Source organism: Cyprinodon variegatus, unplaced genomic scaffold, assembly GCF_000732505.1.
Source record: "Cyprinodon variegatus isolate N-32 unplaced genomic scaffold, C_variegatus-1.0 Scaffold2233, whole genome shotgun sequence".
In the NCBI taxonomy this organism is placed as follows: Eukaryota; Metazoa; Chordata; class Actinopteri; order Cyprinodontiformes; family Cyprinodontidae; genus Cyprinodon; species Cyprinodon variegatus.
The window spans coordinates 14,020-15,699 of NW_015152686.1; the positions used below are offsets into that span (position 1 = coordinate 14,020).

General features: G+C 33.7%; 1 protein-coding gene across 1 annotated transcript in view; it reads left to right on the forward strand.

Moving 5' to 3' along the window:
* Positions 1 to 403: 403 nt before the first annotated feature.
* The window catches only part of LOC107080699 (Fc receptor-like protein 4), a gene marked incomplete at its 5' end in the record, with an annotated part of 5,032 nt that continues 3,755 nt past the window's right edge, over positions 404 to 1,680 (forward strand). The window contains 3 exons of the mRNA XM_015368906.1: positions 404 to 455; positions 585 to 773; positions 1,225 to 1,497. Of these exons, the coding sequence (XP_015224392.1) occupies positions 404 to 455; positions 585 to 773; positions 1,225 to 1,497 (514 nt within the window). The remainder of the gene's footprint in view (positions 456 to 584; positions 774 to 1,224; positions 1,498 to 1,680) is intronic.

Genomic DNA, 1,680 nt, shown 5'->3' on the forward strand with positions numbered 1-1,680 from the left:
CATAGCTGCAGAGCTCCTCACTTTATCTCTAAGGGAGGGCCTGGCCACCATGTGGAGAGAACTCATTTCAGCTGCTTTGATCTGGATTTTGTTCTGCTGGTCATGATCCAGATTTCATGACAGTAGATCAGGGTAGGAAAGTAAACTGATCTCTGAATCTAGAGCTGTACCTTTTGGCTCAGCCTCACCTTCCGTCTGTGAATATTTAGTAGCGGTGGAGGACGTCTCTAAAACACCTAAATTAAAACTTGTCCTAATCTGATCAGAAAAAAATATTTCAGTGTTAACTTTATTAGCATATTTGCATTTATCAAGCTAACAACTGAGTAATTCATAGATTTCATGGTGGGAAAAATAATTATATTAATTTGAATTCATTTGATTTTTAAACTATTATCAACTTTCAAATTTTATTCCAGTGTTGAACACTCTCCTCTGCTGTGGACAAACTCAATGTAAGATAATCTTTTAATATTTATTATAATTATATTTTGTATTATTTATTTTTTAATAATTTTAATTTTAGTTGTTAATATCTATTATAAACCAGAACAGATTTGAACTAAATGCTGGTTCTACTGTAGATGCTGTGCTGACAATTCAGCCCAACTGGTCGACATTTTATAGTGGAGAGTCTGTTACTTTCATCTGTGACATGAATGAAGGAGCAGAAACTGACTGGGATTACAGTATAATATGGAATGGTGGAGAACTTGTCCCCTACAGTTCACATAAAAGCTCCACACTAGAACCTCTCCATACAGGATACAGTGGTGAATATAAGTGCTGTGGTTCCAGAATCAGCTCACATCAATCCAAGTGCAGTGATACTATCTCTATAACTGTTTCAGGTAAGATTTCAGTATTTAAAAACAGACTCAGTTTATAATACATTTCTGCTCTATAACATCATGCATATTTTTAGGTCCGAAAAATCACAAAAATGTAAAAACAAAGAGAAGAGATTATTACATAGTTTTCTGTAGGAATATAATGATGTTTAATCTGAGAAATACAGGAATTGTTAATAAACAATAATTTACTTTATATAATTAAACAAAACATTTACAAACTAATTCATTGATTTATCTTAATGTGAACATTTCAAAATAAGGAACAATTCTGTTTTATGTATATATTTACTTTTCAAGAACATCACTTTTTACTATGAATGTTTATAGTACTTAATATAAAATCAAATATTATTTCTGTTTTTCATATCAGCAGATAAACCCAGAGCCAAACTGACAGCAGGTCCAACAAGCATACCAGTAGGGGGCAGTGTGACAATGAGCTGCACTGTGGAGCCCTCTGCTGGATGGAGGTACAGATGGTTCAGAAGGACCTCAGACACCTCTGGAGTTGAAGTCAGAATAAATAATGAGGAAAACAGAGAAATCACTGTGAGACAAGGAGGAATCTACAGATGTGATGGAGTGAGAGGAAACCCAGAGATCTACCCACATTCAAGCTCTGAGGTCACTGTTGGGATAACCTGTGAGTTTGTTAATGAAAACTATAAGCAACTAAATCTACTAAATCAATATTTTCATCTTTCTTAGTTTAATCACAATAACCTGTAAGCATTACAATCTATTTTTCTAATTTAACTTTGTTCTCTGCGTTACTGCATTTATCATGTTTCTTTTTTTCTTTTGGAAACAGTTTCCAACAAGGTTG